The 13,512-nt window shown below is 40.8% G+C and overlaps 1 protein-coding gene across 3 annotated transcripts in view; it reads left to right on the forward strand.

Moving 5' to 3' along the window:
• The first annotated feature begins 3,028 nt into the window (after positions 1–3,028).
• The window catches only part of LOC148186759 (metabotropic glutamate receptor 4-like), a 57,735-nt gene continuing 47,251 nt past the window's right edge, over positions 3,029–13,512 (forward strand). The window contains exons 1-3 of one of the 3 annotated variants that reach the window (XR_015779520.1): positions 3,030–9,773; positions 10,712–10,897; positions 12,135–13,098. Coding sequence is in view for 1 of the 3 variants with exons in the window: in XM_088090708.1 (XP_087946834.1) it covers positions 5,961–5,970; positions 10,712–10,897; positions 12,135–12,184 (246 nt within the window). In the remaining 2 variants the exon portion in view is untranslated. Of the gene's footprint in view, positions 10,898–12,134; positions 13,099–13,512 lie in introns of those variants that run through there. The other 2 variants (XM_088090708.1, XR_015779519.1) reach the window with 2 other exon arrangements.

The following is a 13,512-nucleotide window of genomic DNA, read 5'->3' on the forward strand; positions in this document are numbered from 1 at the left end:
TAAACTGAGAATATGTAGCTCAAAAAACCACAAACGTGATTCTGAGGCTTTATTCAGGGCGACATCTGCTCAGGGACCGTCAGTACCGATAAAAAGTCAAGAGTATAGTACGTTGTGAAAATGTCAGTGAAGTAGCTCAAAAATATACTATAGTATGTTGTAAAGAAAGTCAGCTTTAATGTTTCATAAATTCACGTTGTGTCGTGAAACAGTCACGGTACGATAGGGTTAAAAATGTTTGATCAAATACATCACAGTAAAGTCTGTAGTATAAAATATCAGGAAAAAAGAGTCTACAAGAAAGAAATGCAATGAAAAAAATCCAGCTATAAGTCAAAAACTGTCGTCAAAAAAGTACTACTATAGCATGTTGTACAAAAACTTCACTATAACCCTGAAAACGTCAAAATATACGATGTCCTGAAAACGTAGTACAGTAGTTGAGAAGAACGTCTTTTTACAGCAAGTCTTCGAAACTTGACCCTAACTACCGAAAATACGTCATGAAAAACTCAGTAATACTGTAATCTGGTTTTTTATACTCTTTATTTACCAGTTTGTAATCTCTTACAGTACTTCACAAAAGTACAGAAACAGGCTTCAAAATACTTTTTAGCTGCAGTAAAACCCCCCCAAGCCCATAACCCCAACAAATATTAAGATTAACAGTAATAATAATATCTTTGCTGAAGAAATAATGGAAAGGACAAAAAAAGGGAAACAGAAAAAAGGGAAAAAGACGGGAATGATTGAATTTAGAAAAGAAAGACTTAAAACAAACCAACAAAAAAGAAACAAATTGAAAATTTGGGGGGAGAAGAATGGGTTTGGCTCGGGGAGCGCCTTAATTTTCAAATCTAATATTTATTTTCTGTGACCTCTGCCGTCTCACGTCAAAAGTCTTAAATTCTTAATCTCATGATTTATTTTCTCCATTTTCTGCATTTCGTTCGTTGTTTCCTTCCATGTACTCGGTCGCGGCGCCTTCGCTGAGGTTCAAACTCTAAACAGACATTTATGGGATGTTGAAGAGGAGGCTTCGGTTTTCTGCAGTAACAGCTGCTCGAGTTATTTCAGCCCAAAACTGCTGCGGCGGCCGACGGGACAGAATCACATCCACCGCCGCACGTTTCCACCGACGCCGGGAGGTGACGTTTTCCTGAACCAAATCCCAAAACGTCCTGTGTGAAGACGGCCATGAAAACAGCGGGACGAAAAGAGAAAGAAAGAAAAGGAAAAAAGGAAACAAACAAACAAAAAAGTACACAGAGCAAAACAAGAATTTGAAGTCGACCTCGGCAGGAGCGGCCAGCTCTCCCGTCAGCCTTTTGTTTTCATGCAAAACGAATCAGGTGGATCCTCGGGTCCTAAAAATGGAACCCTTTCATTGAAAACGAGCAAAACCCGCAGATGGGCCTGCTTTAACCTGCCCCTCAGTTATTTCATTTAACCTCAGATATTACCAAAACAAAAGAACAAAAACAAAAAAAAGCACAAAATATTTTTTTTAATGTAAAGAAAGAAAGAAAAAAGGTAGGCTCTTGTAGGTGCAATATTATTTTACACTTTAATAATTTAGTCATTTATTTGCTTTATTTTCTTAGATTGTGTTATTTTTAATAGATATTTATTTTACAGTTAAATTAAGGAAGTATTGTGAGATATGTCATAACAAACACAGTTTACTGCGTCAGAAGAATGATCACAGTACAGTCTGTTCTGTCATTGCAGAAAAAAAATATTTCAAAAACATAGTATCTGGTGATAAATATTGTAAAGACAGTATTATATTTAAAAAGTCTTAAGTAAGTCATAAAAACAACATTTTAAGAGAAACCCTAGTACACCAGAACAAAGGGAATGATGTTACAGTACCAGCTAAAGTGTCATTAACGCCATAAAAAGGTCGAAGTATCGCATGAAGAAGGTCAAACTAACTTATTTTGTAAAAGGCCATAAAACCTGATGAAAAAGTGAAAAAGGCCACAAACGTGATATTATGTCGAAATGCAGCATCTGGTTTAAAAATGCGACGTGCTGCACGGCGGTGTGTCCTGCGGCTCGGACAGGCTGCTCTATGCTGTTTCCGGCTGTTTTTGGGAGACGTCAAATTTTGTCATATTTCGCCAGATCTTATGACCCCCGAGGTCATCTTAGTTTTCTATATGCTCGTGTTCTGTGTGTGTGTGTGTGTGTGTGTGTGTGTGTGTGTGTGTGTGTGTGTGTGTGTCTCTGTGTCTGTCTGTCTGTCTGTCTGTGTCTCTGTGTCTCTGTGTCTGTCTGTCTGTGTCTCTGTGTCTCTGTGTCTGTCTGTCTGTCTGTGTCTCTGTGTCTGTGTCTGTGTGTCTGTGTGTCCGTCTGTCTGTGTCTGTGTGTCTGTGTGTCTGTGTGTCTGTGTCTGTCTGTCTGTGTCTGTGTCTGTGTCTGTGTGTCTGTGTGTCTGTGTGTCTGTCTGTCTGTGTCTGTGTCTGTGTCTGTGTGTCTGTGTGTCTGTGTGTCTGTGTGTCCGTCTGTCTGTGTCTGTGTGTCTGTGTGTCTGTGTGTCTGTGTGTGTGTGTCTGTCTGTCTGTGTCTGTGTCTGTGTCTGTGTGTCTGTGTGTCTGTGTGTCTGTCTGTCTGTCTGTCTGTGTCTGTGTGTCTGTGTGTCTGTGTGTCTGTCTGTGTGTCTGTCTGTGTGTCTGTGTGTGTGTGTGTGTGTGTGTGTGTGTGTGTGTGTGTGTGTGTGTGTGTGTGTCTGTGTCTGTGTCTGTCTGTCTGTCTGTCTGTCTGTGTGTCTGTGTGTCTGTCTGTCTGTCTGTGTCTGTCTGTCTGTGTCTGTGTGTCTGTCTGTCTGTGTCTGTGTGTCTGTCTGTCTGTGTCTGTGTGTCTGTCTGTGTGTGTGTGTGTCTGTCTGTGTGTCTGTGTGTCTGTCTGTGTGTCTGTGTGTCTGTGTGTCTGTGTGTCTGTGTGTCTGTCTGTCTGTGTGTGTGTGTGTCTGTCTGTGTGTGTGTCTGTGTGTCTGTGTGTGTGTCTGTGTCTGTGTGTCTGTGTGTCTGTCTGTGTGTCTGTGTCTGTGTCTGTGTCTGTCTGTCTGTCTGTGTGTGTGTCTGTGTCTGTGTCTGTGTGTCTGTCTGTGTCTGTGTGTCTGTCTGTGTCTGTGTGTCTGTCTGTGTCTGTGTGTCTGTCTGTGTGTCTGTGTGTCTGTCTGTGTCTGTGTGTCTGTCTGTCTGTCTGTCTGTCTGTGTCTGTGTGTCTGTCTGTGTCTGTGTGTGTGTGTCTGTCTGTGTCTGTGTGTCTGTCTGTGTGTCTGTCTGTGTGTGTGTCTGTGTGTGTGTCTGTGTGTCTGTCTGTGTCTGTGTGTCTGTCTGTGTCTGTGTGTGTGTGTGTCTGTCTGTGTCTGTGTGTCTGTCTGTGTCTGTGTGTCTGTCTGTGTGTCTGTGTGTCTGTCTGTGTCTGTGTGTCTGTCTGTGTGTGTGTCTGTGTGTCTGTCTGTGTCTGTGTCTGTCTGTGTCTGTGTGTGTGTGTCTGTCTGTGTCTGTGTGTCTGTCTGTGTCTGTGTGTGTGTCTGTCTGTGTCTGTGTGTCTGTCTGTGTGTCTGTGTGTCTGTCTGTGTCTGTGTGTCTGTCTGTGTCTGTGTGTCTGTCTGTGTGTCTGTGTGTCTGTGTCTGTGTGTCTGTCTGTGTCTGTGTGTCTGTGTGTCTGTCTGTGTCTGTGTGTCTGTGTGTCTGTGTGTCTGTCTGTGTCTGTGTGTGTGTGTCTGTCTGTGTCTGTGTGTCTGTCTGTGTCTGTGTGTCTGTCTGTCTGTGTAAATCACACGTCTGTGGGCTGACGTCTGTGCTGTGTGTGATGAAGTAGCCACGGTAACGAAGTTGTGTGAGGAAATCGTCCTGATCTACAGACTGTGTCTCGGTGATCGTGACGTTCGGTGGGTAAATACGATATATGTTTATTTTTTCTCCCAAAATATAGAAATATGCCTAAGGGACTGTTCTTAATTTATCAGAGGAATGGGGTGGCTATTGTGGCTGCTGGAAATTCGAAAAATCCAAAGATAATATTTGTTTTTACAGTTTTTGGCCATGATAAATTGTGTAATTTTGGGGATTTTTATTTTGGTCGGCCCGTGGGTTTGGAAGGCATCTTTTTTTTAGAGACCAACAAAAATATTAAATGGGAAAAAAAGTTTGCATATTAAAATGAAACATATTATTAAAAGTTTTAAAGGAAAAAAACATTCACCAAAAATAAAAAAAATAAAAAGAGCCAAAAAAGTTTCTAGCAAAAAAAAAAAAAAAATCTTTTTTTAAAATAAATATTAAAGGAAAAAAATCAACCAAAATTATAAAAGAAAAATTCATCTCCAAAGATTTTTAGCGATACAGTTAATACAAGATACAGCCGTGTAAAGGTTTATGCCTTCCCCTGTTTGCACCACCTCCCCTCTCATAAATAACAAACAGTCCCTAACACTGATCATTAATGATCTGTCCACACTTATACTTGACTACAAGTTTTCAATTCTGACACTTTTAGAAAAGTCTTTACCATTTTTCTAACTCTAGTCAATATTTTTTTAAAGTGTGCTGTTTGTACGTTTATTCCTGACAGCTGCTGCAATTTTACATCACAAATGAAAGTTAAATTTAAAAAAAAAGTTTATCAGGTAAATAAGGAACCAGCCTGAATTAAAAACAGCTAATTGAGTCTGTTCATCAAAACGGAGGACAGACCTCGTAAACAAACGCCAACAAGTTGCATTGTCTCCGTGATGCTCTTCATATTTGGAAAACCCCTCGCCATGCTGTCCGCTCCGGATATATATATATGTATATATATATATGTATGTATGTATGTATATATGTATATATATATATGTATGTATGTATGTATATATATATATGTGTATTGCAAGAAAGTCGTAGATTTCTAAAATTATTTTAAAAAAATTATTATTATATCTTAAAAAATGTTTAGAGAAAAAAGAAAAAGATTGGGAAAAACTATGTAATAATCATAAATACAAACGTTAAAATATGTTACAGAATTATTATGATTTTTAAGCACTTTTTCCAAATCTTGTTGTCCTTGTTTGTTTATTAGTTATTTAGTAGTTAATTTTCTTTTGTTGTTACTAATTTCTTACTAATTTTTGGCTCATTTCTTCTTTTGTTGCTCATTGCCCTCTTACTGTGGCTCAGATTTTAAAGGGTTAATATACATTTTTGATATATTTTCTTGGGCTGCCACTTTCACTGTTATTTGTGGATACAGATCATTTTTTTGGTTAAACAGAGCATTTATGGGAAAACTGACAAAGTTATGTTTTGTCATTTTTGCAAAAATGTGGGATGTCAGACAAAATGTAATCAGCTGTATTTTCTGATAATAATTCAGATTTTTCTCCTAAATTGCAATTTTTACCAAAACACAAATAAAAAAAACAAACAGATCCTGTCGCAGTATTAAAAACACAACGCTCACAATAAAAAACATCTAAACCAGAATTTGTATCTGTGCTTTTTTCATCGTTTTTGTCAAAAAAACCAAACAGACACTGTGATGTAATTATGCCTCAACAGATGAGCTGAAGTGAAAAAAAACATCTTCCATGAGTCCCAGGTTCGTTTAAAGTAAAAGAGTTGTCTGGATTCAAAATTCAGTTTGTTCAAACGAAAATAAGAGCTCGGCCTCCGAACTTTCCTCAGTTACATGTGAAGTTTCAGTTTTCAGCATCAAACATCTCATTTCTTGCATTGTGGGGACGTTTTCTGCACTGATTTATGGCTTAAATGAATTTTTATGTAAAGAAAAACACATTTCAGGCGATAGTTGATAATTAAAAGTATACAAATAGGCTCTTATGAACTGTAATGCAGCAATGCTCTCAGGCTTTCTGTGTTTCTTAAAAATACTTTTGTCTCCTGCAGATCAACTTTTGTGATATCAGCCAACAGGCACGGAGGTGGATTTTTAGAGGAAACATGCCTGCAGGTTTGGAAGACATCTGATTTTATTATTTTTGGCAGTTAATATTTATTTTAAAATTTGTGACAAGTTTTCTTTCCTATAAAGTGTTTAGTGATTTGGATTTTTTTAAAAAAAGAAACTGGCAATCTTTTTTCCTTTTTTCCTTTTTCCTTGACGGTCCTTGAACATTTGATGTGGGTCGACACTTGATGCGTTTTCTCCGAGTCGGACTGAACACGCGTTTGCTGTTTAGTTAAATATCTTAAAGTTTGTGTCTTGGTTTCAAGAAAATAAAGGAAAAGTCTGTTGGCGTTCTCCGCAGCGAAGGTTCCCCGTAACTGTTGTCGAGAACCCCCTTACACGGGCCCCGCCCCTTTGTGACGTCACAACGCGGCCAGCGGAAGTTTACAGATCTGAAAGGCGGGAGCTGACTCTGTCTGTCCGTTTGCTTCCCTGCTGCTCAAATTCGACACTTTTTGAACCTTTGCTCTGAAACGTTTTGAAACGTTTCAATACCTGTTCGCTCTACGTCGGCATCTGCTGGTAGACGCTTGCATCGCAGCCATTTCTCATGTTTTTGGTGTCAGCCCAAAAGCCTGTAGAGCTTAAATAAACCGATAAATATTTCTGTTTATATATAATGTATTATTATGTGTATGTATCTGTCAATCTAGCATCAATATACCAACGACTCAGCTCAGTTTTCCCACAAATCTCCCTCCACTTCCTCGCCACAACACAACACCTCAAACGCCCGCAGCGGTTCGGTACGTGGATCCATTATAGATCGGTTATAGATCGGTTTGGTACGTGGATCTGTTGTGGATCTGTTATAGATCGGTTTGGTACGTGGATCTGTTATAGATCGGTTTGGTACGTGGATCTGTTATAGATCGGTTTGGTACGTGGATCTGTTATAGATCGGTTCAGTAGGTGGATCTGTTACAGATCGGTTCGGTAGGTGGATCTGTTATAGATCGGTTTGGTATGTGGATCTGTTATAGATCGGTTCGGTACGTGGATCTGTTATAGATCGGTTATAGATCGGTTTTGTACCAATCACGTGACATTTCGAAACCCGTCTCGAGGTACGTGCGGATGCCAGAAGTGACGAAATGTTTCGAAACAGTTCGATCTCGGGTCGAATTCGCCATCTCCATCCGTCACTCGGTAAAAACGCCCAAAAACAAAGTCCAAGTGGATTTAAAGTCAAACGGACGCAGAGTGACGGTCCCCGCCGTCAGTCCGGATCGTGTCCGGTTGGATGTAGCCTAAGCTAACTGAAGTTAGCCGTGTTAGCTAACATGACGGAAAAGTTCAAGTCGGAGCTTTAAAGTGCGCTAAAGCAGAGAGGAGAGGACATCCGGGGACAGGTGTGGGGATATCTGGAGTTTTCGTGTCCAAACATTGGACATGGTGGACATTTCACACGGGCTCCGGTGGACTCGGTGTCATTATTGCTGGATTGGACTGAAGCTAACAGCCACCGGGTGAAAACACCATCGGTAAGTTGTTTCCTGTTAATTATTTGTCTCGTAGAGGCTGTTATAGATGCTGTGTTACATGTTATAGATGCTTTGTTACATGTTATAGATGCTGTGTTACATGTTATAGATGCTTTGTTACATGTTATAGATGCTGTGCTGCATGTTATAGATGCTTTGTTACATGTTATAGATGCTGTGCTGCATGTTATAGATGCTGTGTTACATGTTATAGATGCTGTGTTACATGTTATAGATGCTTTGTTACATGTTATAGATGCTGTGCTGCATGTTATAGATGCTTTGTTACATGTTATAGATGCTTTGTTACATGTTATAGATGCTGTGCTGCATGTTATAGATGCTGTGTTACATGTTATAGATGCTGTGCTGCATGTTATAGATGCTGTGTTACATGTTATAGATGCTGTGCTGCATGTTATAGATGCTGTGTTACATGTTATAGATGCTGTGCTGCATGTTATAGATGCTTTGTTACATGTTATAGATGCTGTGTTACATGTTATAGATGCTGTGCTGCATGTTATAGATGCTGTGTTACATGTTATAGATGCTGTGCTGCATGTTATAGATGCTGTGTTACATGTTATAGATGCTGTGCTGCATGTTATAGATGCTGTGTTACATGTTATAACAAACAAACAGAAAAACAACAAAAAACTACTTTGCATATAGGATATTTAAAAATAATTCAGTTTTTGTGTTTGACTTTTTCCTAATAAAAACAGTGACAAAAAACTGGCATTTAAAGGGTTAAAATTACGAGAATGAATGAACATTTGATATTTATGATTAGGACTGATGTTGGTAAAAAAATAAACTCAATGAAAGTAGAAAATAATATTCAGTCAGTCATTTTCTGTGACTGCTTGTCCTCGTCAGGGACCTGCGTGTGTCTGGGCTGAGGGAGGAAACCGGAGACCCTGAGAGAACCCACGCAGACACCCCCCGCCCAGACGGACCGAACCCCGTTCTGACCGGGTCTTCTCACTGTGAGGCAACAGTGCCAACCACAACGCCACCGTGTCGCCCCAGAAAATAATGTTACTATAATATTACTATATAATACTTTTAAAGCTTGACTTTGAGAAGAGCAGAGCGACGTAAGTGTGTGGTGTGTAAGTGGTCACTAAGGGTTAACGTGGTCGTGGTGTGTTTTCAGTGTTGGAGCTGTACGGTTATAATAACATTATAATAATATGAAACTGAAGACTTACTTGCCTTCTGTCCTTGGTTGCGAGTTGCAGCTCTGATTTTTAAATCTTTTATCTCACTGAAGTTTTAAATGTTTGGTAAAAACCCAAAACACCTGCCATGATTCTGAAAAGCCGTTCAGCAATTGTGCTGCTTGTATATCAGCAGGTTCCTGTTTCTGCACAGAGCGAAGCTGAGATCAGCGGTTTCGTCCTGTCTCAGGCTCTGTCAGGGGCCCAAACTTCTTTAAATGGGGTCATATTAGATATTATTAGGCATATTAGGCACGGTGGCATCGTGGTTAGCACTGTTGCCTCACAGCAAGAGGGTCCCTGGTCCGAAACCCGGTTGGAAGGGGGTTCGGTCCGTGGGCGGGGCCCTTCTGTGTGGAGTGTGCATGTTCTCCCCGTGTGTGCGTGGGTTCTCTCGGGGTCTCCCGGAGGTCCGGTTGAATGGTGACTCTCCGTAGGTTTGACTGTGAAAGGTCGTCTGTCCTGTCTGTACGTGTCGGCCCTGCGAGAGTCTGGCGACCTGTCCAGGGTGACCCCGCCCTCCGCCTGATGACAGCTGGGATTGGCTCCACCCCCTGCGACCCTTTACGAGGACGAGCGATTACGGAAAATGACTGAATGAATATTTGTTGTCACTTTTTGTTTTGGGGTTTTTAGTGTTTTTGCTGTGTGTCTGCTGAGAAAAGTACTCATATTTCTACATTTATATTTCTCATATTTTAAACCTACATATTAGTTTTAGACATATTGTCACAGTTTTATATTGTACACACGTTTTATAATTTATACACTTTATACACACTGCACATTGTCAGTACTGTAATTGAAATATTCATTTATTTGCAGTAATTGCAGTAATTACTGTATTTCTTGGCATTTTTATTTTTGCACCAAACATACTCAGCATATTATGCATAATTAATATTGTAAATATTTACATATTGTATTAACTGGATTCTACTGTATTTTTATTTTTACATTTATATTTTTACATGCGTGTACTTGTACATATTTCTTCTTGTTATTGTTGTCACAGCTGGCATCAGAGCGACTGTAACGAACCTCAGTTCCCCCCCGGGATCAGTAAAGTATTTCTGATTCTGAATATGTAATGGAGGTAGGATTTTTTTTCATTTAACAATTTAAATGCCTGTTATTGTCAAAATGACATCAGGTCACTAAACAGCAATTATCTTTAGGACTTTTTCGAAAAGTTATCAAAAGTCTGTGCAAAACTTTTTGCGTTTGTCTGTGGATTAGCATTGACAGCCAGTGTTTTTCAGGAGAGGGGAAATTATTAGATAGATAGATAGATAGATAGGTACTTTATTGATCCCGAGGGAAATTTAAGTAAGAAGAAATTTAAGAAATTTAAAACCTTACTGTACATGCTCAAAAGGTGAAAGATAAAATCTATTTCCACAGCCTGTTGACCATCACTCTGATATCAAACATTCTTCACAATACGAACAAAACACTGGACAAAATAAAGACAGAAATTACAGTCTGATGTGTGAATGCAGGACCGTCCATGTGTCCTATGAACTGAGCAGGAAAAGTGTTGAACAATTGACAGTTTCTGCAGTTTCTTTGGAGTTGATGACAAATTTTGTGATATTTCTCTAAAAGAAAACTGACTGAGAAACAAAAAGCACAAACCTCATGTTGGAATTACAAGACTTTAAATCAAACTTCTGACCGAGATCCAGATTCTTCATGTAAACTCTTTGAGCGCACTGCCGTCTTTTGTTCAGTAAACACACGGCCGCCTGTTGTTTAGATACTCGTTTACTGAAGTAATACTTAAGTTTTATGAACAGTAAAACTTCATGGTATCAGTCGCCGTTCTCGGGTAGTTGTAGCTCCTTACCGCCTCAACAACGAGCCCTCCGAGCCGGGGAGGCTGAGCGGCTCAGTGACAGTCTTCACGTCACTATTATTTATTTGTTTATACCATTTTGGCTGAGGGGTTGGGGGAGCTCCATAGTAATGAGGAAAAGAGAATTTTCCCTGAATTTTATACCTCTGTCTGTCCTCTCTGTGTGTGTCTCTCAGGCATCGACTCGCAGTACGAGCAGGAGGGGAAGGTCCAGTTTGTGACTGATGTGGCGTGCACCATGGCCCACACTCTCCACAACATGCAGAGGGACCTGTGTCCCAAAAACTCCAGCATCTGCCCCCAGATGGACCCGACAGGAGGGAGGAAACTGCTCAGTTACATCCGCAGCGTCAGCTTCAGCGGTAGGTGGAAAGACGCTTCTCTACTTCCGCAGTATCTTTAGGGATTAGCTGAAGGGCCAGAGGACCTTAAGTTACATGCTGTCACCACCCAGTGGGTCCACGGCCCGCCGGGTCAGAATCAGGGCTGTGCAGCCGGGCAGCATGGAGGGGAGGGCGACCTGAGCGTGCTGACCCCGGCATCATCGACTCCTCCTGAGGGGCTATATCCCGTGCATCCCGGGGGAGGATGTGGACCGGGAATCCGAGTGGTCCATGTCCAGTACCTCCGTTGTGGAAGTGGCTGCTAAAAGCTGTGGTCCGAAGGTCGCCGGTGCCTGTCTTTGCAAGCAGCCTCGCATACCAAAACAAATACTTTGTTTTAGGCACTGCGGGTAGACACCAGTGGGGTGCAGGAAGCTGTCGGGCGTCAGACAGCAACCTACACACCTGCTGGTGGAAACCCAACAGAGAGGTGTTTTCCTGGACTGCACCGGTTGGCCTGAAAGTCTGCAGCCGAGGCAGTTGCCAAAGCAAAAACTCGGGTGTTCGGGAGGCCGTGAAGGAGGAAAGTGTTGCTGGGGAGAAGGACGTTTGGAGGGCTCTGCTCCTCCTGTTGTCCCCGTGATCCGGCCTCGAATAAAAGGCAGTAAATATCTCGGGTTACAGAAATTCATTTGTTTTAATGATGAATTTTTGTTTTTTCTTGTGACAGACAATAAAGAATCAATCTATCTATCCTCTAGAGGAGAGTCTCGAGACTTTTACTAGCTTTGTTTCATGTGATCTGGATTAAAATGCAGATATGTTTCGGGGTTAGCTGAAAAACCATCAGAGCGACGGACGGTAAACAATGGTTAGACTGTTGAGACCGTCGTTCTAGTTTAGTTACTAGCTTTTGTTTGATTTGATCTGGATCTGATAAGACCGTGATGAGAGTACCTCCTCCGGGATATTTACGACATCTATTGCTCGTCTGTCCGTCCTGAAGAGAGATCCCTCATCTTCCTCTACCGCTCTTCCTGAGGTTTCTTCCTTTTTTCACGTTACAGGGGTTCTTTTTCTGGAGTTTTTCCTCAGGTGATGTGAGGGTCTGAGGGCAGAGGGATGGTGCCTGCTGTAAAGCCCTCTGAGGCAAACCATGTTTTGTCTTAATTTAAAAATAAAATTGACTTGATTGCACAGTAGGGACCATAAACGCTCTCTATTTAGAGTGGTAGAGAGTGTTCATTTCATTTCCACTTTTCCTTCTTCTCCACAGAAAACATCACGAGGTCGAGGAAAGATGTGAGGAAGACGTCATCAGGATGAAGGAAAAGACGACTCCACGTCTCCTGGGCTCTGTGGTGATGCGACGGCTGGAGTTATTGATGAGGGTCTGCTTTGATCAAACTACAGTGTTCAGATGATGGACGACAAAAGCACATCCTCACGGTACGGGCTTTATGCAGAAGGTTGGTTTTTTTCGGCCGGCGAAGCAAAGGCCGTCTTGAAATTGCTAAAATGATTAGCGCCAAGCAGCCATATTAAAACTGAAGGAATGATTATGAGAGCCTGAATACCAACCCCAGGGCGGATTTTTATTTATTTATTTATGTTAAATGAAAAAAATAAAATCTCCAAAATGTTTTCCTTAAATATTACCAAAAATAACTAGAAAAAATAAAAGAAAAAAATGGATAAATCATTGGGGAAAAAATCTGAAAATCTTTTCTTTTAAAATAGACAAGAAAATGTAAAATAAGCAAAAAAATACAGCCATACAAAGTTGTATGCCCCTCTCCTAAACCAAAATAGAAACCCCCCTGTCGGGTACAGCTCTTAAGGTGTGTGATGGGTTAAAATACCTGGGCCGCTCCATCAGCAGTGATCTGTCAGGTGACAGGGACACGCTCAGACAGTGCTGGAAGGCAACGCGTTGGCTTGTCCGTTAAGTTTGTGTCTGCAGCCTGTGAAAAGCTCTGTTTGAAGCTCTCTGGGAGCCTCTGTAAACTCTGTGAACTGCCCCTCTGTGGCGCCGCTCCGGGACAGGCAGCCGCAGACACGGACCGTGGCCCGTGACGAGAGCACGAGGCTGCTGCTGACACAAGCTCGGAGCTCTTGTGGAGCCAAACGTTCGCCAGTGTTGGTGTTTCGACTTGTTCTGCTGTAATCAGAAATCTGATTTACAGGTATGTATGTAGAGCGGGAAAATCTGAAAACAGCGTTATTTCGGCTCCAGCCAATCCTGAGCTGAGTTGTATGTATGTATGTATGTATGTATGCATGTATGTATGTATGTATATATGTATGCATGTATGCATGTATGTATGTATATATGTATGTATGTATGTATGTATGCATGTATGTATATATGTATGTATGTATGTATGTATGTATATATGTATGTATGTATGTATATATGTATGTATGTATGTATATATGTATGTATGTATGTATGTATGTATGTATGTATATATGTATGCATGTATGTATATATGTATGCATGTATGTATATATGTATGTATGTATATATGTATGTATGTATGTATGTATGTATGTATGTATGTATGTATGTATGTATGTATGTATGTATATATGTATGCATGTATGTATATATGTATGTATGCATGTATGTATATATGTATGCATGTATGTAT

The sequence above is a fragment of the Plectropomus leopardus genome, chromosome 17 (assembly GCF_026936395.1).
Source record: "Plectropomus leopardus strain MGB_pleo_1.0 chromosome 17, ASM2693639v1, whole genome shotgun sequence".
Lineage (NCBI taxonomy): Eukaryota > Metazoa > Chordata > Actinopteri > Perciformes > Serranidae > Plectropomus > Plectropomus leopardus.